General features: G+C 42.1%; 1 protein-coding gene across 5 annotated transcripts in view; it reads left to right on the top strand.

The window, feature by feature from the left end:
* The window catches only part of arfgef1 (ADP-ribosylation factor guanine nucleotide-exchange factor 1 (brefeldin A-inhibited)), a 250,335-nt gene that overhangs the window by 195,069 nt on the left and 31,798 nt on the right, over nucleotides 1-23,468 (top strand). For all 5 annotated transcript variants that reach the window (XM_080194121.1, XM_080194120.1, XM_080194123.1 and 2 more), the window contains 7 exons: nucleotides 3,307-3,458; nucleotides 4,922-5,094; nucleotides 10,594-10,754; nucleotides 11,088-11,218; nucleotides 12,667-12,796; nucleotides 21,672-21,807; nucleotides 23,083-23,221. In XM_080194121.1, coding sequence (XP_080050247.1) covers nucleotides 3,307-3,458; nucleotides 4,922-5,094; nucleotides 10,594-10,754; nucleotides 11,088-11,218; nucleotides 12,667-12,796; nucleotides 21,672-21,807; nucleotides 23,083-23,221 — 1,022 coding nt within the window. The remainder of the gene's footprint in view (nucleotides 1-3,306; nucleotides 3,459-4,921; nucleotides 5,095-10,593; nucleotides 10,755-11,087; nucleotides 11,219-12,666; nucleotides 12,797-21,671; nucleotides 21,808-23,082; nucleotides 23,222-23,468) is intronic.

The following is a 23,468-nucleotide window of genomic DNA, read 5'->3' on the forward strand; positions in this document are numbered from 1 at the left end:
TTCGTCTCTCCAGGGAGAAAAGACCTAGCTCCCTCAACCTATTCTCATAAGGCATGCCACCCAATCCAGGCAACATCCTTGTAAATCTCCTTTGCACCCTTTCAATAGCTTCCACATCTTTCTTGTAATGAGGCGACCAGAACTGCGCACAGTACTCCGTGGGGTCTGACTAGGGTCTTATAAAGCTGCAGCATTATCTCCCGACTCCTAAACTCAAACCCCCGATTAATGAAGGCTAGTACACCACGCACCTTCTTGACCCCATCCTCCATCTGCGAGGCCGACAAGAATCCTATGGACCTAGACTCCAAGGTCCTTCTGCTCCTCAACACTGCTAAGAGTCTTACCCTTGATATTATACTCCTTCATCCCATTGAACCTGTCAAAATGGACCACTACACATTCATCTGGGTTGAAGTCCATCTGCCTCTTCTCCGCCTAGTCTTGCATCCTATGTATGTCTCGCTGCAACTTCTGACATCCCTCCCGACTGTCCACAACACCACCAACCTTTGTATCATCAGCAAACTTACCAACCCATCCCTCCACTTACTCATCCAGGTCATTTATGAAAATTACAAACAGCAAGGGTCCCAGAACAGATCCCTGGGGCACTCCACTGGTGACCGACCTCCATGCAGAAAAAGACCCATCCACAACCACTCTCTGCCTTCTGCAAGCAAGCCAGTTCTGGATCCACAAGGCAACAGCTTCTTGGATCCCATACCCTCTCACTTTCTCAAGAAGTCTTGCATGGGGGACCTTAGCAAACGCCTTGCTGAAGTCCATATAAACCACATCCTCCGCTCTTCCTTCGTCAATGTGTTTAGTCACATTTTCAAAGAACTGAACCAGGCTCGTAAGGCATGACCTGCCCTTGACAAAGCTGTGCTGACTACTTTTGATCATACTAAACTTCTCTAAATGTTCATAAATCCTGTCCCTCAGGATCCTCTCCATCAACTTACCAACCACTAAGGTTAGACTCACCGGTCAGTAATTTCCTAATTACCTCCTTCCAATTTACTTGTCTACTTTCCTGCCTGATGGCTTCATATTTCCCCTTACTCCAGATAAACACTTTCCGAGCCTGCCTGGTCCTATCTCTTTCCAATGCTATTGTGAAGGAGATAGGATTATGATATCCCAGTTCCCTTCCTTGAATATAGGAACCACATCCGCAATCCTCCAGATCCTCTCCCGTCTCCATTGACGACGCAAAGATCATCACCAGAGGCTCTGCAATCTCTTCCCTCGCCTCCCACAGTAACCTGGGGTACATCCCATCCGATCCTGGCGACTTATCTATCTTGATGCTATTCAAAAGTTCCAACACATCCTCTTTCTTAACGTCCACATACTCAATCTTTTCAGTCTGCCGCAAACCTGCAGTACAACCACCCAGATCATTTTCCACTGTGAATACCGAGATAAAGTATTCATTAAGCACTTCTGCTATTTCTATCGGTTCCACACAAACTTTTCCCCCTACACCTTAAATAGGTTCTATTCCTTCACATCTCATCCTTTTACTCTTCATATATTTGTATAACGCCTTGGGGTTCTCCTTAATCTTACCTGCCAAGGCCTTCTCATGACCCCTTCTAGCTCTCCTAATTTCCTTTAAGTTCCTTCGTACAATCCGTATACTCCTCTAGATCCTTAACATCGCCTAGCTCTCTGAACCTTCTGTAAGCCTTTCTTTTCTTTTTGACTAGGTTCATTACAACCTTCATGCACCACGGTTCCCGTTACCTACCAAAACCTCCGTCTTATTGGAACATTATCGTGCAGAGGTCCAGACAAACATTCCTTGAAAATCCACCACCTTCCTTTAGTACTTTTCCCCAAGAATACCTCCTTCCAATTTACTTGCCTAATTTCCTGCCTGATGGCTTCATATTTCCCCTTACTCCAGATAAACACTTTCCGAGCCTGCCTGATCCTATCTCTTTCCAATGCTATCATGAAGGAGATAGGATTAGGATCGCTGTCCCCAAGATGCTCTCCCACCGAGAGATCCGACACCTGTCCAGGTTCATTAGCCAGTACCAGATCAAGTACAGCCTCTCCTCTCGTAGACTTATCCACATACTGTGTCAGGAAACTCTCCTGAACACGCCTAACAAACTCCTCCCCATCCAAACCCCTTACCGTGGGGATATTCCAATCGATTCTTGGGAAATTAAAGTCTCCCATCATGACAACTCTGTTATTACTACATCTCTCCTGGACCTGTTTCCCTATCTGCACCTCAACATCCCTGTTACTATTGGGCGGCCTATAGAAAACACCCAGCAAAGTTACCAGTCCCTTCCTGTTCCTAACTTTCACCCACAGAGACTCCATAGACAATCCCTCCACGGCGTCCACCTTCTCTACAGCTGTGACACTATCCCTGATCAACAGTGCCACTCCCCCCCTCTTTTGCCTCCCTCCCTGTCCTTCCTGAAACACCTGAAGTACCCAGACCCGTCCCTGAGATGTGCAAGTCTCTGTAATGGCCACCATATCACATTCCCAAGTAGCAATCCACGCTCTAAGCTCATCCACTTTATTCACTACACTCCTGGCATTAAAATAGATACATCTCAGACCTTTGGTCTGAGCGCTCCCCTTCTCCATCACCCATCTATCCTCCCTCTTACACTGTCGACAATCCTCCTCTAGTTGCGAGCGAACCTCCTTGCTCTCAGTCCCTCATCTTGATTCCCTCCCCCCAACCTTTCTAGTTTAAAGTCTCCCCAGTAGCCTTAGCCAACCTTCCCACCAAGATATTGGTTCCTCTAGGATTCAAGTGCCACCTGTCTTTTTGTACAGCTCATACCTTTACAAAAAGACCTCTCGCCTATCCTTTTCCTTTCTCATGTCTTTAAACCTGTTCTTCCTTTTCTGTCCAATTACTTTACCCAAATGTCCCCAACTTCTAATTGTACTCGACCAACCATTCCTCCTGTTCTGGTTTCTAATTCTCCTGAGTCTGCTCCTGGCTTCCATACTGCTCTAGCTTTTCCCTATAACCCAATCTACCCTCTGGCATAACAATTCTTTCTCAACCATGGTGCGGTGCTCTCATCATGTAACCTGCAATTAAGTCTTGTCTGCAGTATCACACAAAATTCTCTAATTGAAATATCCAGTGTGCATTACTGAAGCACAAAACTCTTGCATTGACGTATTTGATTTTTTCATGTAGAATTGTCAAGTTTTGTGGTTACTTTAAACTACATAGCAATAGTTTGATTGAAATAGTTTTTTATTCGCAGTATTGATGCTGTGAATTTTGTTGTTCCCATTTATTACCAGGTTGGCTGCAATCCCAATGAAGATGTTGCCATTTTTGCGGTAGACTCTCTAAGGCAGTTGTCAATGAAGTTTTTGGAGAAAGGAGAGCTTGCTAACTTCAGGTTTCAGAAGGATTTCTTGAGACCTTTCGAACACATAATGAAAAAGAACAGGTAATCCTATATCCTGATAATAAGACTTCTTTAAAGTTTCCTTTCTGTAGTCAAGTCTCACATCATCAAAAGTCTGTGGAAACTATTGCAGCTGATGAGCAACAAGAAAAAAAAGTTGTTTAAGTTTGAAAAGTACTGAATGCGCATTGTGCCAAATTGTTATATGTGGTTTGGTTCAGTCACTGTGCAATCACTATATTTTAAAAATGGTTTAACAAGAAAGATACATTGGTGAAGATACACTCTCTCTGTAAAAGCTGTCTATGTCTTCAATTTTCTGCTAAAATAAGTTAGATTTTGCTTGGAAATCAATGTCATGAAATTAGGATAAGAACATAAGAAATAGGAGCAGGAGTAGGCCATCTAGCCCTTCGAGCCTGCCCCGCCATTCAATAAGATCATGGCTGATCTGTCGTGGCTCAGTTCCACATTCCCGCCCTCTTCCCATAACCCTTAATCCCCTCTCTTATCAAAAACCCATCAACCCGCGTCTTAAAAATATTTAGCGAGGCAGCCTCCACCACTTCAACGAGCAGAGAATTCCAGAGATTCACCACCCTTTGCGTGAAGAAGTTCCTCCTCAACTCCGTTCTAAACCGCCCCCCCCCCTTTATCTTGAGGCTGTGTCCCCTAGTCCTACTGTCCTTTCTGAGCGGGAAGAGTCTCTCCACCTCCATCCTATCCATCCCATTCATCATCTTATACGTCTCAATGAGATCTCCCCTCGTTCTTCTAAACTCTAACAAGTACAAGCCTAGTTTGTTCAGCCTCTCCTCATAGCTCAACCCCCTCAACTCCGGTATCAGCCTAGTAAACCTCCTCTGCACTCCCTTCAAGGCCAAAATATCCTTGCGTAAGTGCGGCGACCAAAACTGCACACCGTACTCCAGCTGCGGCCTCACCAATGCCCTATACAGCCGCAGCAAGACCTCCCTACTTTTATATTCAGTCCCCCTCGCTATGAAGGCCAGCATCCCATTCACCTTCCTGACCACCTGCCGCACCTGCAAGCTGGGTTTTTGCGACTCATGCACAAGGACCCCGAGGTCCCTCTGCACCGTCACCTGCTGCAGTTTTTCGCCACGTAAGTAATAGTCCTTCCTACCATTATTCCTACCAAAGTGGACCACCTCGCACTTGCCAACATTAAATTCCATTTGCCAGTTACTGGCCCATTCGCCCAGCCTATCTAGATCCTTCTGTAGACTCTCCACACCCTCCGCACAATTTGCCGTTCCACCAATCTTGGTGTCATCAGCAAATTTTGACACCATACACTCGGTGTAGATATCTGAGTTATGTTGAACAGCATGTAGCTAAGAGATTTATACAATATACCTTTCCCCATCTTAATGTTGTTTATGTTTTCAAAAACTGCACATTGGCCATATCCCTATTAACTTTATCATTGCATATGTCATGCTTTCAATTGCTTTTTTATGAAACATATTTCTATTCCTAAGATCGCCAACAATCCGAGACATGGTGGTTCGCTGCATTGCCCAGATGGTTAACTCGCAGGCTGGTAATATTCGTTCTGGGTGGAAGAATATCTTCTCTGTCTTTCACCTGGCAGCCTCCGATCAAGATGAGAGTATAGTAGAACTAGCATTTCAGACCACGGGACACATTGTCAGTGAGTACATTTTCAGTGTAATTAAGCGTGTGAAATTTTCAGTGGGTTATGTAAAATATCGATTCATTTGAATGTAATTTTTCAATGAATTCTGTTTATAGAAAATTCAGATCTTCTCAATCCCAAGTTAAAATATAAAACCTTTTGATTTTTTTGAACTCCCCTTCCCACCCGGAGAGAGATTTTTTTTTTATTGCTTGCATTTGATAGTCTAGTACCATGTCTAACCACAGAATCCTTGCCCAATTATGGAATGTTTGGCAAGTTTATATTGGATCAGGCAATTTGTGAATAATGTCATTTTTATCTGAAGAAACTGGACTCTGAAGTCCATCCAAATGATCCCAATTTAACCAGTTTGGATTGCAGTTCTAAATTTGGCACTTATTTACAAATAGTATACTGCGCATTGCTGCTTCATATTGCAGTTTTGCACCTTAAACCGTTATATCGCAAGCGTAGCATTGCAGCGAAGATGCAGATATTAATGTTGTATTGAAAATGTATCTATATATTTTAAACAGTACTTCCATCGTGCATTATAAAGCTATTTGTATAAGATGATATAGTTTTGATTTTTAACAGGCAGTTCCTGTCAATGGAACATTCAACAATGATAAACATTAATGATTTATTCTTTTCATTATTGGCCCAATTTAAAAGGTCTAACTTTTCAAATTTCAATTCATTACTCCCTTTCATGTTGTCTCTGTACTTGTCATCTTGATGTGCAAGAATATCTTATTGTCATTGCTATATTTGCCTCCTTATTAAACAGACAAGTTAGATGGAAATGCTGCATAGAATCACTACAGTGCAGAAGGCAGCTATTCGGCCCATCGAGCCTGCACTGACATCAATCCCACTCAAGATCTATCCCTGTACGCCTATGTATTTATCTGCTAATCCTCCTGACACTAAGGGTTAATTTAGCATGGCCAATTAGCCCAACCTGCACATCTTTGGACTGTGGGAGGAAACCGGAGCACCTGGAAGAAACCCATGCAGGCATGGGGAGGATGTGCAAACTCCACACAGACAGTGACCAGATGGAATCGAACCCAGGATTTAAAATTTGATCTTATTTGGGAAAGAAGATGATATAAAAACGAATCACTCTTACCAATGAAGAAACCTGGAAACAGTATGAATTATCACTGTCTTCTTCAACTGATGAATGATTTGCACTTGAACTTTTTATTGTAGGTTACAAACTGATAAGTGATGTGTGGAAGCGACGAATATATTAAGAGGCATTATGCTTTGATACTGTCTTGCAGTGCTCCTCATAGCCTTGTGATAGTGAAAATGATTAGTTTTTAATGTTCCAATAATTGATGCCTGAATGGTTGATTCTTCCAGTTGGATGAGAAAGGAAAGAAGCTTTTCAAACCTCCTGGGAGGCTTTTCATTGTCTTTTGGGGCCCCCATGGATCCTGCATCTCCATGAAGTGGAATGTGGCTGAACAGACGCAATTATCAGTATTTTGAGTCAGTGGGAGTGATCTTATGACCTTGTCCTTTCTGACTTTTGGCGAGCTGAAATGGTACAATTGGGTGAGATGCGAAAACCAAGAAACGTGTCCAGTTCCTTGCCGCCTCCGACCATACTGGCCCCATTTTATATATTAATGACATAATTTAAATGTTACGAGTCAGTCTGAGATGCTATTGTCTGGGCTGACTTGACCTTACCTGCTCGCCGGTCCGATTATCACTGACAAGAATCACAGATGGTCTCCACCAGCAGGAGATCGGATGTGATGGCCTTGCTAGAGTGATCGGAGACCATTAAAGCCCCTGGGTGATTGGGGCAGGACCAGCCTGGCGCTCCTCACAGGGCACCATAACTGTGCCAGGGCACTTTCAAGGGGGTGGGGCCTGAGTGGGGGTGGAGCTATGACAGGACAGCGGGAAAGAGGGCTCCTCAGGGGTGGGAGAATGAGAACTCTGCACTCTGCCGGGGTAGGAGAGAGGGAACTCTGCACTTTGTCAGAATGGCAATTAGATTGGGAGGAAGGGAACTCTGCAGCAGTGGGGGATGGGAGGGCGCAAGTGGGGTGGGAGGGAGGATACGCTGCAGCTGTGGCGATTGCCAAGGGGGAAAGGGAGTTCTGCAGAGGGTGGTGATCAGAGGGGATAATGATTTGAAGGAAGGAACTGAAGGCACTTTTGCTAAGTTTGCAGATGATACAAAGATATATAGAGGGATAGGTAGTACTGAGGAAGCAGGGGTGCTGCAGAAGGACTTGGACAGGTTAGGACAGTGAACAAAGTGGCAGATGGAATGCAGTGTGAAAAGTGTGAGGTTATGCACTTCAGAAGAAGGAATGGAGGCACAGACTATTTTCTAAATGGGAAAATGTTTAGAAATCAGAAACATAAAGGGACTTGGGAGTCATTTTCAGGATTCTCTTAAGGTTAACGTACAGGTTCAGTCGGCACTTCGGAAGACAAATGCAATGTTAGCATTTATGTTGAGAAGGCTAGAATACAAGAGCAGGGATGTACTGTATAACGCTCTAGTCAAACCCCATTTGGAGTATTGTGAATAGTTTTGGGCCCTGTATTTAAGGAAGGATGTGCTAGCCTTGGGAATGTCCAGAGGAGGTTCACGAGAATGAAGAGCTTGTCATATGAGGAACTGTTGAGGACACTGGGTTTGTTGGAGTTTAGAAGGATGAGGGGGGAATCTTATTGAAACTTACAGGATACTGCAGGATCTGGATCGAGTAGACGTGAAGAGGATGTTTCCACTAGTAGGAAAAACTAGAACCAGAGGATACAACTTCAGGCTCAAGGGACAATCCTTTAAAACAGAGATGAGAAGGAATTTCTTCAGCCAGAGAGTGGTGAATCTGGGACTCTTTGCCACTGAAGACACTGGAGGCCAGGTCATTGAGTATCTTTAAGACAGAAATAGATAGGTTCTTGATTAATAAGGGGACCAGGGGTTATGGGAGAAAGGCAGGAGAATGGGGATGAAAGAAATATCAGCCATGATTGAATGGCGGAGCAGACTGTATGGGCCGAGTGGCCTAATTCTGCTCCTATGTCTTAAAGTCTTATAGGATTCAGAGTCCATGGGTTGTGGGGGAGACCGGCACAGTAGATGTTCGGGGGTGGGGGGGGCGGTGGTGGCAGCAGCAGGAGATCTCCCTGTACACTGCGAGATCGGGGAGCCTACACAGTGGCACTCAGCAACCAGCTTCCCCTTTGCTCCTTCAGGTGAGATTCACATCCTGGTACCTTTTTCGCACTAAGCGCCATAACATTGCGACTTGCAGCTTGCCCAAAAAACCTGCCCGATTCCCTCCCATTTTTCCACTTGCCCAGTACTTAGAATTTTTTTCATAAGATCACGCCCAGTATCTTTGTTTTTCAATGAATTGTCTCTTTTTAAAAAGTTTAATGTGTGGAAACCAGCTGATGGGATCTAAAATTAATTCCATACAGTGTATTTTTTTGACACCTACACATCACACAGAATGAAATATGACATGTAAGAGTGTTTCATTACAAGGTGTAAAAAAAATTAAATAACACGTGCATACCCGTTCACAATTTAAACTGATTGTTACTGTATTGTGGATTTGGTACCTATTCATATTTCAAGTCAAGTTAAACTTTGTATAGTATGAGCTGCCACATTGCTTTTTCCTTTCTGGTAGCTGTTACAAAACAAAACCTTGGCTTCACTAGAAAAGATTAACCTTGCATTTGGGTTCCGGCTTTATTTGTTCTTTTGGGTTCAGGCGTAAAGAATGATAATGAAACTGTTCCTTTGAATTCTAATTTTGTATTGTCTTGGGGTAATCTTTTGGACTTTACTACTTTTTACCAGCCTCAGATTCAGATTACCAGTGACTAGCTTTAGGTTTCCTGGTTCAAACCTTAACTATAATATTATAAGAAGAAAGAGAGTGCAAGGGACAACCACTCACCAGTAACTAGAATATCTATGCTCAATCCTAAATTCAAGTATCCTCATAAAAGGTTTTATCACATGACCTCTTACTGTGCTAATTGTATATTCTAAAAGGAAGTTGATCAACTAATGTCTGGCACAGCTCCTCTTAGTAAGAAGTCTCTCAACACCTGGTTAAAGTCCAACAGGTTTATTTTGTAGCAAACACCACTAGCTGAGTGCTGCTCCTTTGTCAGGTGACTGGGAGATCTGTTCACAAACAAGGCATTTAAGGGCACAAACTCAATTTACAGAATAATGATTGGAATGTGAGTGTTTATAGTTAATCAAGTCTTAAAGGTACAGACAGTGTGAGTGGAGAGAGGGTTAAGCAGAGGTTAAAGAGATGTGTATTGTCTCCAGATAGGACAGTTAGTGAGAGTTTGCAAGTCCAGGCAAGTTGTGGGGGTTACAGGTAGTGTGACATGAATCCAAATCCTGGTTGAGGCCGTCCTCATGTGCGGAACTTGGCTATCAGTCTCTGTTCGGCGACTCTGCATTGCCATGTGTCGTGAAGGCTGCCTTGGAAAACGCTTTCTTGAATATCAGAGGCCGAATGCCCAAGACCGCTGACAGTGTAACAATGAAGAGTCCCAAGACTTGCCTGGACTTGCAAACTCTCACTAACTGTCCTGTTTGGAGACAATACACATCTCTTTAACCTGTGCTTAATACTCTTCCCACTCACATTGTCTTTTCTTTTAAGACTTGATTAACTGTAAAGACTCACATTCCAATTATTATTCTGTAAATTGAGTTTGTGTCTTTATATGCCCTGTTTGTGAACAGATCTCCCACTCACCTGACGAAGGAGCAGCGCTTAGAAAGCTAGTGGCGTTTGCTACCAAATAAACCTGTTGGACTTCAACCTGGTGTTATGAGACTTCTTAATGTGTTTACCCTAGTCCAATGCCACTATCTTCACATCATAGCTCCCCTTAGCCATTGTGATGGTCTAGGTGATTCCACAGTTAATTCCTTCATGGTTAATTTTTCTATTTGGATGAGATGGAAGGAAAGTTTTTCACACCACCACGGAGGTGTCAATTGTTGCAGCCTCTGTAGGTCCTACATTTCCATGAAATGGAATGTAGGTACACTGATGCAATTAGCAGCTTTTTAAGTCGGTGTCTTCATTTTTGAGTGAAACATTCCTTTTTTTAAAAAAAAAGTTAATATGTGAAACCAACTGATGAGATATAGAATTAATTCCATATATCGCATCTTTGTAACACAATTCGGATGAAAGATCTATTTCGTTGTATTGGCCCAGCAATTCCTGATTACAGCAGAATACCCCAATCCTACCAAAATATTGCTTCTGATCCTCATAATAACCCACTTGTTTTCATCTGAGTGAAATTACACATTTTTTCACAACGATCCAATTTTAGTTGTGACTGTTTAGATTTTTGTGTTTTGTATCCAAGACATCAGTCGTCAATTTGAAAGTAACTTATTAATGAATTTTAGTATACCTACATGTTTTACAATATTCAACTCAAATTTCACCTTTGAAATTATTTTCGCAGTGAACGTGTTTGCAAAGTACTTTCCTGCAACAATAGATTCCTTTCAAGATGCTGTGAAATGTTTGTCGGAATTTGCCTGCAATGCCGCCTTTCCTGATACAAGTATGGAAGCAATCCGCCTCATTCGTCATTGTGCGAAATATGTATCAGAGAGACCACAGGTGAAACATTGGTCACTACAGATTATAATATTGTTTTACTAATGAGGGCAATGTTGAAACAAGCTATTGAGGACTGCATTATATTGTGACTAATTTTATGAATATGATGCATCAGTGAGTAGGGGCTGGTATGGCTTCAAGTTTTATAAGGTCTTAACTGACGAAGATGGTAAAGATTAATTTGGACGGAAGTGGGATTGAAAAATTGTCAATGAAAAGATGAACTTATTGCCGTTTTTATTTTGTTTGGGGTGAAAAGTTACCATAATGTGATTCAGGATAGGTGCTTTCATAAGTAGCTTAAATTATTGTGAAATTCAATATATATTTCAGGCATTCAAAGAGTACACCAGCGATGATATGAATGTAGCTGCTGAAGACAGAGTCTGGGTGAGAGGATGGTTTCCAATTCTGTTCGAGTTGTCATGCATAATTAACAGATGCAAATTAGATGTAAGAACTCGGTAAGAATCTTTCTTCTCTGAGTAATAAGGCAGTATTTGCACCAGAATTAGATTGTGCATGTTTGATGAAATGAAGGCCAGTAGGCAGTTTATATTTTCATTCCACTGTTTCATATCTGGTAGCTGCTTAGGTGTTTTATTCAGAATTTCTTTGGGGTTTTTTGTATATGTAATTTGCCAGCATATTTTCATCAATTTTGACTATGAATGCAATTTAAAATTATTTAATCTATTGATTAACATTTCAAATACCTGAAAGATGGATTAAATTATATTGAAATGTTAAAAGATGGGTGTTATTTCTATGTCTCAGAACATTTTATTATCCTATCTCAGAATTATTTTTGTGCAGTTGGATTAATTGGAGACTTAGTAAAAGTAAAATTAGAATAACACAAACCTAATATGAAAGAAATATTAATGAAATGAGGCTGCTTTTATAGTTGGCATGATGGGCTGTATGTACTTTTGGTACCTGAGTGTTTGCCTTAATTGCGTAATCTAACAGATTTGCTTTGTATAGTGTCCACACAATCCTGCCTTATACAAAAACGGGACTTCCAGAGTTAATGACTGTAGCATGTTTTCATTTTGGGTGCTGTCACCTGTACAGAACAGAAGTTTGGGACACATCTCTGACACCAATGTAAAGGTGGCTTTTTAAGCGCACATATTTATACCAGTTTTGGAACATTAAGGTTAGTTTTTGTGCTCCCTGCTCCTTTACAAAAGAAGATCTATGACGAAGTTCCTAGTAAATATATAGCTTCGTTGAACCAAAGGAGAACCATAGAATCCCTATATTGCAAGGAGGCCATTTGGCCCATGAGTCTGCTCTGACTCTTTGAAACCTCATCTCACCCAGCAAACCCCCTCTTGCCCTATCCCCTTAACCCCATGCATTTACCATGGCCAATTCCACCTAACCTACATCTTTTGGCAAACCAAAAAGCAATTAAGCATGGCCTCTTAGTTCATTTTAGACGATTCTTAAGAATAAGACAGCCAATTGAGAATATTCAATGTAAGTTTAATATTTCTATCTTATGTTGAAATCATTGTTTAGTTGCAGTTTGGTAAATATTAGAACATAGGGTACTAACCTGATATTTTTATAAATAATTATCCATAGCCTTGCTTGCCCATACCTTTGGTCATGTGGGCTATTTAATTTTAATTTTGCTCAAAATGGAGTTTAAAAATACTCAAATTAGAGAGGAGGTCAGAGCTGAAAAGACTATAAGCCATATGGTTAGCACTGCTTGTGTTCTAGCTAGCCTGTGGATTTTGTTACATGATTCTGATGTAACATATGGGAGACACAGTTAAATTTACTGCCATAGATAAAGTTGTCACTGTAATTAAGGTCTCTGCAGATATGTTAGGATATCTTTTAGAAATATGCAGGATCAGCATAATGTGACGTATTTTGTTTTATCCTGACACAGGGGATTAACTGTGATGTTTGAAATAATGAAAACTTATGGTCATACTTTTGAGAAACACTGGTGGCAAGATCTGTTTAGGATTGTTTTTAGAATCTTTGACAATATGAAGCTCCCAGAACAGCAGACCGAGGTAAGCAGTTGCAGTTACTCTGAGTGTATGCCTTATATTTGTAAGGAGTTCTCAGTACAGAAATAAGTAATTCAAACGTAATCACAGCATTAATTTTAGTTCTTCAACCTACTTTTTATCATGAAATAATATAGCATAGATGAATGCCATTGGCCTTTCGCGTTAGTGCCAGTGAATTAGCCCCATTTCAATACTCGTTCCCACTGTCCCTAAAATTTCTTTTCTCCTTTAGGTATTTTTCAAAATCTCTTTTGAAGGTTGTTATTGAATCTGTATTCCGTAACCTTATTAGGCAGTTCATTCCCATTCGTAACAAATCTTTGTGGAACAGAAAGTTTTAACACTCATCACATCTTTTTTTTTGGCCAATCATTTCAAATCATTACTCTTTTATCAATCCTTCAGCCACTGGGGACTTTTTTTTAATATAATCCTCTCATTTTTAATCAACTCTGTCAAGCTTTCTGCCTTATTTCTTATAGGTTTATATTCATTTTCAAATATTTGCTCAAATCTTCTTAAGTAATGTTATTGTCTCTGCCGTTTCTGGGAAGGCATTCCATGTTCTCATAACTATTTGAAAAATGCTTCTAATTTACCCTTCATTCTTAGAATAACACTTGTGAGTCTATTAGGGCAGAAACATAGAAACAGAAAAACTACAGCACAAACAGGCCCTTCGGCCCACAAGTTGTGCCGAACATGTCCCTACCTACTAGGCATACCTATAACCCTCCATCTTACTAAGTTCCATGTACTTATCCAAAGGTCTCTTAAAAGACTCTATTGAATCCGCCTCTACCGCCACTGCCAGCAGCTGATTCCATGCACCCACCACCCTCTGAGTGAAAAACTTACCCCTGACATCTCCTCTGTACCTACTCCCCAGCATCCTAAACCTGTGCCCTCTTATGGCAACCATTTCAGCCCTGGGAAAAGGCCTCTGAGAATCTACTCGATCAATACCTCTCATCATCTTATAAACCTCTACCAGGTCACCTCTCATTCTTTGTCTCTCCAAGGAGAAAAGATCGAGCTCTCTCAACCTATCCTCATAAAGCATGCTACCCAATCCAGGCAACATTCTTGTAAATCTCCTCTGCACCCTTTCTATGGCTTCCACATCCTTTCTGTAATGAGGCAACCAGAACTGAGCACAGTACTCCAAGTGGGGTCTGACCAGGGTCTTATACAGCTGCGGCATAATCTCCCAACTCCTAAACTCAATTCCTCGATTGATGAATGCCAATACATCATACGCCTTCTAACTACAGCCTCTACCTGCGAAGCTGCTTTGAGCTTCCTATGAACCCAGACCCCAAGATCCTTCTGATCTTCCACACTGCTAAGAATCTTACCCTTAATATTATAATCTGTCATCCTATTTGACCTGCCAGAATGAATCACCACACACTTATCTGGGGTGAAGTCTATCTGCCACTTCTCCGCCCAGTCTTGCATTCTATCAATGTCTCGCTGCAACTCCTGACATCCCTCCACACTATCCACAACACCTCCAACCTTTGTGTCATCAGCAAACTTACCAATCCATCCCTCCACTTCCTCATCCAGGTCATTTATAAAAATCACAAAGAGCAAGGGTCCCAGAACAGATCCCTGGGGCACTCCACTGGTGACTGACCTCCATGCAGAAAAAGACCCATCTATAACCACTCTTTGCCTTCTGTGGGCAAGCCAGTTCTGAATCCACAGAGCAATGTCCCCTTGGATCCCATGAGGTAATTTTAACTTAATTAATTTTAACTCCCCAGTGTAACTGGATTAGGACAGGATGGGATGTAAAATCTTGGAAAATCTCAAACTCGCCCCCAACCTAGCCAGTTAACAGGACAGGAGGGCAGTAGCCAATCTGCTTCCATGAGGTGGATTGGTATTTTATATGGACTAGAGGCCTTGCGTATTTAACTTCCCTTGCAGATTTTACTCTGGCTAGGTTTCCTTGGCAGCTCAAGGGAATGAGGACAGCTTTGGGGGAAAAGGCAAGTATCCTCAGAGTGCTGTGAGCCAGGAGGAGCAGAAGTGCTGCCCTTAGACCACCACACAGATGCACTTCTCATCAACTGGATTCCCTACCTCCTGTCCAAAGACTTCTGAGGATTGAAGCATAGTATTCCATCATTTGCAAGGTACTGGTCATCTGCATCTGATCCATTGGGAATAGTGTACTCTGCTGATAGCTCTGAAGATGAAGAAAGGAGCAGGAGCAAGAAGAGGCTGGGTGAGTGCAGGCGCCATACCAGGCAGAGACCTTTAAGAGGATAGACATGGGATCAATTGGTGCAGGGCCAGTAGCAAAGCTGACATGGGAGGGGCCAAAGATGCCATTATCCAGTCGCTAGAGTCCACAGGGAGCGAGCACATCTTCTATCTCCAGATGTCCAAGCTTCAGTGCTACAAGACGCTCTGCCTCTCTGGGGCATAATGACATGAATTTGCAATATATGTTCCAAAATCATCTCCAACTGTGTGGCGTTCACCCCATGCTGGTAGCATTAAAAGCCATTGTGACCCTCAACTTCTAAATCTCCAATTCCATTGAGGGCCCTGGAGAATCTGTGTAGCATCTGTCAATCAGCCGCGTGCAGTTGTGCCAAGCAAGTGACCGATGGCCATCTTCAGACTCGCCTGTACTTGCACCAACCACCAGATAGACAAGGGTAGCCAGGCAGAGAAAGCATGAGGGTTTGCAGCAATGGCTGGGTTTGCCTACACCCAGGGTACTATAAACTGTACGCATCAGTGCCCCAGCAACTGGGCCGGGGGCTTTCATTAATAGGAAGGGGTACCACTCAATGAGTGTGCAGAGTGTCTTGTGACCAAATGGCACAGATTCTGCAAGTATATGCCTGTTATCCAGAGAGCTGACACAATTCAGCACTTCCAGGAGCTCTTTGTGGCTCCTGCAAGATTGGATAGATGGCTCCAAAAACGAGGGCTGTTCGTTGAAGAGGTGGCGAATGACTCCACTCCATCACCTAAGAGCTGAGGCAGAGGGAGGATATAACAGGAATCATGCATCTCCAAGCGCGGTAGTGGAGAGGACCATCAGGCAGCTCAAGGTGCACTCCCATGCCTTGACCAATCTGGGAGACTGTTGCAATATTCTCCAGAGTGGATGTCCCTCAAAGAGGTCATGTGCTGCACCCTGCACAATTCAGTTCTGACAAGGGAGAGCCTAGTGGAGGTTGAAGAGAGCTGGGCGAAACCACTTGCCAGAGAGAATGACTCCAGTGATGGGTCTGAGGATGAGCCTGGGATTACACAGAGTGAGGACTTGGAGGCAGACAATATGAACATTCACGGGGGCAGGGTCGTGAGGGAGACATTGATCCAGCGATCTTTCAACCAGGCATCCAAAGCACAGAGGCCATCTCAATCCAATGACAATGTCTTACTAGCAACGAAACTTTCCTTCAGAGCCCACCCCAAAATGCTGCACCACATAAAGGCCTCAGTTTACAAGTCTGAATAATAACTGGCCAGTGTACAAAACATGCACTGTGTACAAAACATACAAAACAATTCAACCCATTAAATTGAGGAACATGTTTATGTGACTTGACATAAGAACAACATTCAAATATGCCAGACCTAACAGAAAACTCAAAGTAATGAACGCAAATAATGTTATTCATGAAACCAAAAGAGAAAATGCTGGAAAATCTCAAATCTAGCAGCATCTGTAAGGAGAGAAAAGAGCTGATGTTTCGAGTCTAGAAGACCCTTTGTCAAAGCTTAATAATCTTAGTGGGCATCCTCTGACCAGCACTGCTGGAGTTGGTGCTGGCTGGGAAGGAACATTCAGCCTTATTGCTGGGCACCCCTCAGACGTCACGGCATCCTCAGAAGCAACGGCCACTGACAAAGGAACGGAGGAGCTGCTACCCTCATCTGGAGCACCTTGAGAGAAGCCCACAGAGACAACAGAAAGCTCATCAGCCAGCTTGAGGTGCGGCTGCTCGTCCCTGCACGTCAGATGGACAGGTGCCTAACAGAGAGGCCTGGTGCCTTATCAGTGTCTCTCACACTAGCAGTGACCTCCACAGGTCACAGCCAATGTCCCAGTTTGCAGACCAGAGCCCCAGAAGCAGCCTCTCAGTTGCCACTCCCTCAGTGGAGGAGGACATGCACTCGATGCTCAGAGTCAATGCAGTGCTCATGTTCTGCATGGACTCCCCAGTGACGGAAGCCATGGCACGCAGACTCTCGTGGATCCTTGTCAGATCTCCCAGTGCATCGTGCTAGACATACAGCACCTGCTGCCTGATTATTCACTTTGGAAGCAAAAACAAGAAGGCAAGTTACTACCTGATTGGCTGTAAATTGGGAGAGGGTAATGTGCAGAGGGACATGGGTGTCATTGTGCACCAGTTGCTGAAGGTAAGCATGCAGATGCAGCAGACGGTAAAGAAGGTATGTTGGCCTTCATTGCAAGAGGTTTTGAGTACAGGAGCAGGAATGTGTTGCAGCAACTATACAAGGCCTTGGTGAGGCTACACCTCAAATATTGTATGCAGTTTTGATCCCCTTTGCTGAGGGAGGATGTTCTTGCTTTCAAGGAAGTGCAGCAAAGGTTTATCAGGCTGATTCCAGGGATGGTGGGGCTGATGTATGAGGAGAGATTAACTAGGTTGGGATTGTTTTTGCTGGCATTCAGACAAATTGGGGGGGCGGGGGGGGGGGGGGGGGGGGGTGGGGGGGGGGGGTGGTGGGATGGGAATCTCATATAGACTTATAAAATTCTAACAGGACTAGACAGGGTAGATGCAGGGAGGATGTTCCCAATGGTGGAGAAGTCCAGAACCAGGGGTCACAGTCTAAAGATTCAGGGTAGACCATTTAGGGTGGAGATGAGGAGATAATTCTTCAACCAAAGAGTAGTGAGCTTGTGGAATTCATTACCACAGGAAGTAATTGATACCAAAACATTGAATGTATTCAAGAGGCAGCTACATATAGCACTTGAGGCAAATGGGATCAAAAGTTATGGGAAGAAAGCAGGATTAGGTTATTGAGTTGGACGATCAGCCATGATTGTGATGAATGACGGAGCAGAAAGGGCTAAATGGCTTCCTCATGCTTCTATCCTGTATGTTTCTCCGAAAAAAAATTTAAGTGTCAAACTTGCAGGAAAACTGGAGTAATTCACGCTCTTTTTTCAGTGAGAATTCGCACTAGAATCTCCCACGTTCTGTGTAATGCAGAAGCCACCAGCATGAATCACATTAAATTTCAGGGGGCGGAACCTATTCCTGCCCAGGAGGCTGAAAGCGGCAAGACTTTGCGTGTGCGCAGTGGCCCTGGACTATCGCTGGCCAGCCCGGGACTACCTTCCACATATGAAGTTACTGAATGCCAAAAATTTAGCTTGCTTTATGCAATACAAATTGCATTAATAGTTGTGCAAACTAGCACCCCCTCCCACCAAGCCATGGTGATGCACAATTAAATAATGAACAGAAAGAAGAGGCCAAATGGCACCACCCATTACAAATGTCAGTATTTAGTTAATTTGATTCAACAACAAGAAAGTGAAACGCCCCAGAGCTCTTCCCTAAAGCAGTAACAGAGACACTTGACATATCAAGTCAGATGACCAAAAACTTGGTTAAAGAATGTCTCCAAAGGGAAATGTGATAGGCAGAGAGCTATAAGGAGGAAATTCCAGAGCTTGGGGAATAGGCATTTGAAGGTGTAGCCACAAGTGGTGTAATGATTATGATTAGGAATGCACAAGACGCCAGAGGTAGAGGAGCAGATATTATGGAGGATTGTGAGATTACATAGATAGGGAAGAGCAAGATCATGGGAGGAATTTGAGAACAAGAATGCAAATTTTAAAATCAAAATGCTGGTTGACTATAGCTCAGGGATGATAGAGGAACAGAACTTACTACAAGTTAAGACGTGGTCTGCAGAGCTTCGGATAACCTCAAGTTGGCGGAGGGTAGAATGTGGGAGACCAACCAGGAATAGTAACATCTAGAGGTAATAAAGGCATGGATGCGTGTTTCAGCAGCAGATGAGCTGAAACAGGATGAAGTCAAACGATGATGCAGAAGTGGAATTAGGCAGTCAGCACGAATATGAGGTCAGAAGCTCTTCTAAGGGGTCAGATGTATCACCAGAATTGCGAACAGACTGACTTAATCTCCAATTATTGCTAGGGAGAAGATGGAGATGGTAGTTTGGAAACAGCTTGGGTTGTGGACAGAAAACAATGGCTTCAGTCCTCCCAATGATTAATTGGAGAAAATTTCAGCTCATCTAGTACTGGACGTTAGATAAGCAGTACAAAAATTTAGCAACGGTGGAGGAGTTGAGAGGTGTAGTGCGATGTAGCATACATGTGAAGACAAACAGAACCCTTTCGATGATGATGCCAAATAACAGAAATAGGAAGGAGCAAAGGATCGATCCTTGGAGGACACTGAGGTAATGGTGTGGGCATAGAAAGAGAAGCAATTGCAAGTAATTCTCTGGCTATGATTAGATAGATAAGTGTAATCAACAGCCAGATGGACAACAGTGGAGAGGCATTGGACGAAGATGGTGTGATCAACTGTATCAAAGGCTGCTGACAGATTGAGAATGATAAAGAAGGAAAGTTTACTGTTGTCATAGTTACATACGACCTTGTTTGTGCTTCACTCCGTATCAAGAAATGAACTGGTTACAGTAGAGGCCATGAACCTTGACACCGTGCCAGGATTCATGCTGAAGACTTGTGCTACAGAACTAACCAGACCTCTAGCCAAGGTTTCCAGTATAACTTCAACACTGCCCAACAAAGCAGAAAGTTCCCAGGTACGCCCTTTTTGCAAAAAAACAAGTCCAATTCGACCAATTCCACCCAGAAAATCTGCTCTTAGTCATCAGCAAAGTGATGTTGACTCTGCAATCTTCATTTCGGATTCCTCCAGGAACACTCAGCTTCAGATCTCATGAGAGCCTTGATATAAATGTGGACAAAGGAACTGAATTCTAGAGATGAGACGAGAGTGGCTGCCCTTAGCACCAAGGCAGTCGTTGATCGAGTATGACATTGAGGAATCGTAGTTACATTGAAATCATTGTGAATAGGGGGGAATCTCACCACTGTGTGGCATAAAGAAAGATAGTTTTAGTTGTGGGAAGCCAATCATCTTAACCCCAGGACATTAGTGGCATTCTCTGCATGGTAAGGTTAGAAGTGGGGATGTTTGTGGATTATTGCAATCCGTTCACAGCTTCTCAAATAAATGATACAGTCTATGAATGCATGCAGCAAAAACTGGACAACATTCAGACTCGGGCTGATACGTGGAAACTAACATTTGTGCTACACAATTGTCAGCTCTCCAGCAAGAGAGTTGAGCTAACAATACTAGACATTTGATGATATTCCATCACCACAACCCCGCTGTCTACATCCTGGGAGTCATAATTGATCTCAAACTTAACTGGACCAGCTAGATTAATATTGTGATTACAGGAGCAGGCAAGAGGCTGATTAGGCTATTAGCAAGTAACTCATCTTCTGACTCCCCAGAACCCTTGCTTCATTTACAAGGCACAGGTCAAGACGTAATGGAATACTTTTCACTTGCCTGGATAAACCCAACTTCAACAATCTTTAAGATAGTCCACATCCAGTACAAAACTCTTGATTGACACCCCATCCACCATTTCAAATATTCAATCTCTCCACCGAAGATTCACTGTGACTGCCAAGTGTGAACCATCTAAAAACTGCACTGCAGCAGCTCGCTAGGATTTCTTCAATAGCATCGTCCAAACCCACGAACTCTATTGTCTAGGACAGAGCAGTAGGCCCAAGGGAACAACACCACTTACTAGTTACACGCTAACCTGATTTGGAAATATAAAGTTGCTGGATTAAAGTCCTGGAATCTCCTCCCAAACAGCACAAGGAGAGTTGCTTCACCATCAGGACTATAGCTATTCAAGAAGGTATTTCACGTTCTCAAGGACAATTAGGCATGAACAATAAATGCTGGTCTTGCCAGTGCTGCACTCACCTATGCATAAATTTTAAAAAAGATTAGACCATGAACTGGAACATTCACATTCCTTGACTAATTTTCATAATGAAGTAACAGCATTTTGATCCTGATTGTTGGAAGGTGCTGAGGTAAATGTGTTTAATAGAAACAGAGAAGATAGGAGCAGGAGGATGCCATTCAGCCCTTTGAGCCTGCTCTGTCATTCATCACAATCATGGCTGATCGTCCAACTTGAAAGCCGAATCCTGCTTTCTCCCCATAACCTTTTGATCCCATTCGCCCCATTGAAGTTAGTAAACTCAACATCTCAAAAGTAATTCAAATATCTTGAAGTAACTTCTGGCACTAGCTGGTCTCCACTTATAATTATGTCGGCACTGTGTCCAGTTGTCATGATCAGTAAAGGCAATTGTGATAGCTTATGCTTAGATTCCTTGTGTAACTGATAAATTAGCACTTTGTAATAACAAGTTTACAGGATGTGTTTAAACTCTTAGTTATGATTATTATTTAAACTTATAGCATTAACAATGATTGTTTGTTCTTCTACAAGTCATTCTTCTAGGTCAGCATAGTAGAGGTCACACCTTATAGAATTAATTCCTGCATGCAAATTACAAACTTACATTTGTGATAACAGGATTTTTTCTACATTACTTGTTAATCCAAAAGTTGGAAAATATTGAGCATAATTTATTTGATACAAAATAAAATTACTGTTCAAATTTACAATTGTGATTTATAGAGGTAACCATTAATACACAGATGATATGCAACATGAAGTTAGGTACAAAAGGTGTGGGGTAGTTGAGAGTTTGTTTTATTAACATAACATTTTTATTTTTCAGAAAGCTGAGTGGATGACCACCACTTGTAACCATGCACTTTATGCTATCTGTGATGTATTCACTCAGTACTTTGAAGTACTCAATGATGTCCTTCTGGTTGATATATTTGCACAATTATATTGGTGTGTGCAGCAAGGTAAGGTTAACAGATGAGTGTTAACACAAGCGCAAGGGGTAGTTTTTGCTATCTTTCCTCAAAAGATAAAGTATTGTTGTAATATATATATAGAAAATTAATATTTTATATTTTAATTTCAAGCGTTGTATATCATCTGTAATGTAATGGCTTATTGTTTTTATAAATTGCAAGTTTGCCTATTTGGAATAATAAATATGAATGGATATCTGCACTACTTAAAAAATAACCAGGTGTGTTAGGCTTTTAAACTACCCAAATGGCATTAAATCAGTGTGAAGCAGAAGTAGAAAATTGTAGTGTTGTTCCACAAGCTGTGCCTCATAGTTTTTTTTCCTGGAATTTAAAGTATCGTTGAAATCTTGCTGCTGTTCACACCGGCAGGATCTTATGATGCCGCCAATAGCATAAACCTCCGTGAGTTTCCCAGTGGCGACGGGAAACCATGTTGACGACAGCAGAACCATAAAATCTCACCGCCAGCAATTGGCGGGCCACATCCTGCCACTGAAGAACATATCACAAAGAGGGAAAAAAATCCAACCCTTTGTACATGCAGGCAATGGTATTTTCATGGGATGAAAAGTTTCCTAAGTACTTCTTAATGCCATATGGTGTGAAGTCCAAGCAATGAGAGCTACTCTGCTGGCGATGATTTTGTCTGCACAGGAGTCAGATTGATCTAATCTCCAAAGTATAATATACTTTCTTTTTAATAAGTTCAGTCCCATATCTACTTTGAATAAAAATGCAAGTGGCTGCATAATTGCAGATTTTAAAGACTAAGGGTTTCATAATCGACCAGAGATCCTCCACTGTCACATAAAATTAACATCAAAGCACTTGTTCTTCCTGGTGATGGGATGCATAAGTTACTCAAATTTCACTTCATTCTGGCTGACCAAAGATGGACATTAATGAAGTTTATGGAAAAGTTTGGGAATAGACCATCTAGATGGGAGGGATGATGCATGGTGGCTTGTAGTCTGAAAAAGAAATGCTTAAGTTGAAGTCTAAATTTGCACAGCAATTGAATTATCAGTTTGGAATGTTATCAGTTGCACCTCTTTATAGTAGTTTACATTCAGAGACAGTACCTTACCTGATTGTGAAATAAAGCAAAATGAAACTTCCTGTAGGAGGGTTACTGTACTTTTCTCACATGACAGTCAAATTGCTTTACACCTATGCCGTAGCTGTAATATGAATGTGACCAAACATAAAGTGTTGGAAAAATATTTTATTTATCATTATTAATACGTTCATTTATTTCAGATAATGAACAGCTGGCTCGATCTGGTACTAATTGTCTGGAGAATGTTGTAATTCTCAATGGGGAAAAGTTTTTGCCAGAAACATGGGACAAAACTTGCAACTGTATGTTGGACATCTTCAAGACCACGATTCCTCATGCGTAAGCGATCTCTTTAATGGAAAAACTTGTAATGTTCCTTACCATGTATCCTGTGCCGTGATGTTTATATGACTGCTTTAGAAAATGTATTGGATTTTAAAGTACTTTGTATCACTGCTTAAATGTTTTCTTACAACATGAAGTTGCAGTAATTTGTTAGCAAAAGAAAATATGCTGGTGTCGTCTCCCATAGTTATAATATTAAATGTTTGATTTTACAGATTTTATTCCTTGTGGCTGGTTTACT

This window comes from Carcharhinus amblyrhynchos, chromosome 8 (genome assembly GCF_965287045.1).
Source record: "Carcharhinus amblyrhynchos chromosome 8, sCarAmb.v2.hapA, whole genome shotgun sequence".
NCBI lineage: Eukaryota > Metazoa > Chordata > Chondrichthyes > Carcharhiniformes > Carcharhinidae > Carcharhinus > Carcharhinus amblyrhynchos.